At 46.8% G+C, this 1,832-nt stretch overlaps 1 protein-coding gene across 1 annotated transcript; it reads right to left on the bottom strand.

Annotated features, from left to right (window-relative positions):
• Positions 1-429: 429 nt before the first annotated feature.
• Positions 430-1,113, bottom strand: LOC139025799 (uncharacterized). Its single transcript, XM_070440984.1, has one exon. The coding sequence runs from the start codon at positions 1,111-1,113 to the stop codon at positions 430-432; it is 684 nt and encodes a 227-aa protein (XP_070297085.1).
• Positions 1,114-1,832: the final 719 nt, after the last annotated feature.

The following is a 1,832-nucleotide window of genomic DNA, read 5'->3' as shown; positions in this document are numbered from 1 at the left end:
CAATGATCATTTGTTGAGCACTTTATTCATAAGAGGGAAAATGTATGGACATTACAGAATAGGACAAAGGCATCAATGGGATAGGACAACCTGCTGTGTTGACTATTGATTGTTCCAGCCCAACAATACATTTAATCTTTATATGACACTAAAACACCCGAATGAATTTAACCAAACAATTAAGAGCCCTGATGGTATAGGCGACCTAAATAACAGCTGGTGTGCTTTTCATTTGTTTATGTACTACTGTAGGTTCACCAGCTGACCTCTATCAAGACACCCATGTCGACCGGATTCCCACTGTGTAGAGGAGCTGCAGCAGCATCACATTCTACTTTTACTACTTAGTCCTTTTCCAGATATGACAGGAGACTCCCTCAGTTAGACTAGATGGTTGTTATATGCTGTGGATATGACAGGAGACATCCCTCAGTTGGGGGTACTGGAGGACTGGAGTTGGGCTGTTGGGGATACTGGAGGACTGGAGTTGGGCTGTTGGGGATACTGGAGGAAGACAGAGTTGGGCTGTTGGGTGCTGGAGGACTGGGAGTTGGGCTGTTGGGGGTACTGAGAGGGACGGCGTTGGGCTGTTGGGGGTCTGGAGGACTGGAGTTGGGTCTGTTGGGTACTGGAGGACTGGAGTTGGGGCTGTTGGGGTACTGGAGGATGGAGTTGGGCTGTTTGGGGGTACTGGAAGGACCAGAGTTGGGCTGTTGGGGGTACTGGAGGCTGAGTTGGGCTGTTGGGGAAACTGGGGACTGGAGTTGGGCTGTTGGGGGTATGGAGGACTGGAGTTGGGCTGTTGGGGGTACTGGAGGATGGAGTTGGGCTGTTGGGAAGGATGTTGAGGACTGGAGTTGGGCTGTTGGGGGGTACTGGAGGACTGGAGTTGGCTGTTGGGGGAATGGAGACGAGTTGGGCTGTTCTGGGGATACTGGAGGATGGGGTTGGGCTGTTGGGGATACTGGAGGCTGGGTTGGGCCGTTGGGGGGTACTGGGAGGACTGGAGTTGGGCTGTTGGGGGAAACTGGACGACTGGAGCTGGGCTGTTGTGGGGTACTGGAGGACGGAACATGCTGTAGGTCGATGGCTGCATTGGGTTGCATTGGCCATTAACAGCTCAAATGGGTTCACATGGCTGATATCTGAAAATAATTATGACAATCTAAATAAAACTTAATTGGAGAGCTTTGCTGAATCAAAAAGGTCATGTTCATTTAAGATACAAACCAAAATTGTGATTAATCACAGCACGAGTTAATCTTGAAAAATAGTTTAGTTAACAATTAAAACAAGTTTAATTAAACACTTAACTTGAAGAGGTCAACACAGTTTCGTATCATTTGAAAGTATATCTCAAATAAGCTAACTTGTGTACAGGTTAGACAGTTTTTACAAGTGACTCTTATACTAAAGCATCATTTCAGGAGAAGAAAAACAGAGCCAATACCTAGAGGTGGTCAACTCGCGTCCGTGCTGCATTGATCTACTGGGAAAGCAGACTTCTGTTCAGCCCAGCAATAGCACTTGATTAGGTTTGTAAGTGCTGGTCCTGGAACACAAGCCTTGCACCAGCAGGGCTTGACCTGCTCCAGTTGTAATTAGCATAAAATATACTTCCCTTTTTCCGGGAACCTGTTTCTTAAAGGATAATTCCGGTAAATATCATTAAGCTCACAGATCTTCATTGGTAAAGGGTTAAACCTGTTTCCATGCTTGTTCAATTGTAACATATGGAACATTCATGAAGATGCACATGTGGAGGTCGTTAAGACACTAACGGGAGCTTACAGGCGGTAGGCAATGTAGGTCACAGTTATGCAACGTGGGCA

This window comes from Salvelinus sp. IW2-2015, unplaced genomic scaffold (assembly GCF_002910315.2).
Source record: "Salvelinus sp. IW2-2015 unplaced genomic scaffold, ASM291031v2 Un_scaffold3295, whole genome shotgun sequence".
Classification (NCBI taxonomy): Eukaryota; Metazoa; Chordata; class Actinopteri; order Salmoniformes; family Salmonidae; genus Salvelinus; species Salvelinus sp. IW2-2015.
Note: the sequence above shows the minus strand (reverse complement) of the source record. Positions and strands in the feature narration are given on the sequence as shown.

Bases quoted from the DNA above. Each gene is read 5' to 3' on its own strand.
- LOC139025799 (XM_070440984.1), bottom strand. From the start codon at position 1,113: ATGGCCAATGCAACCCAATGCAGCCATCGACCTACAGCATGTTCCGTC.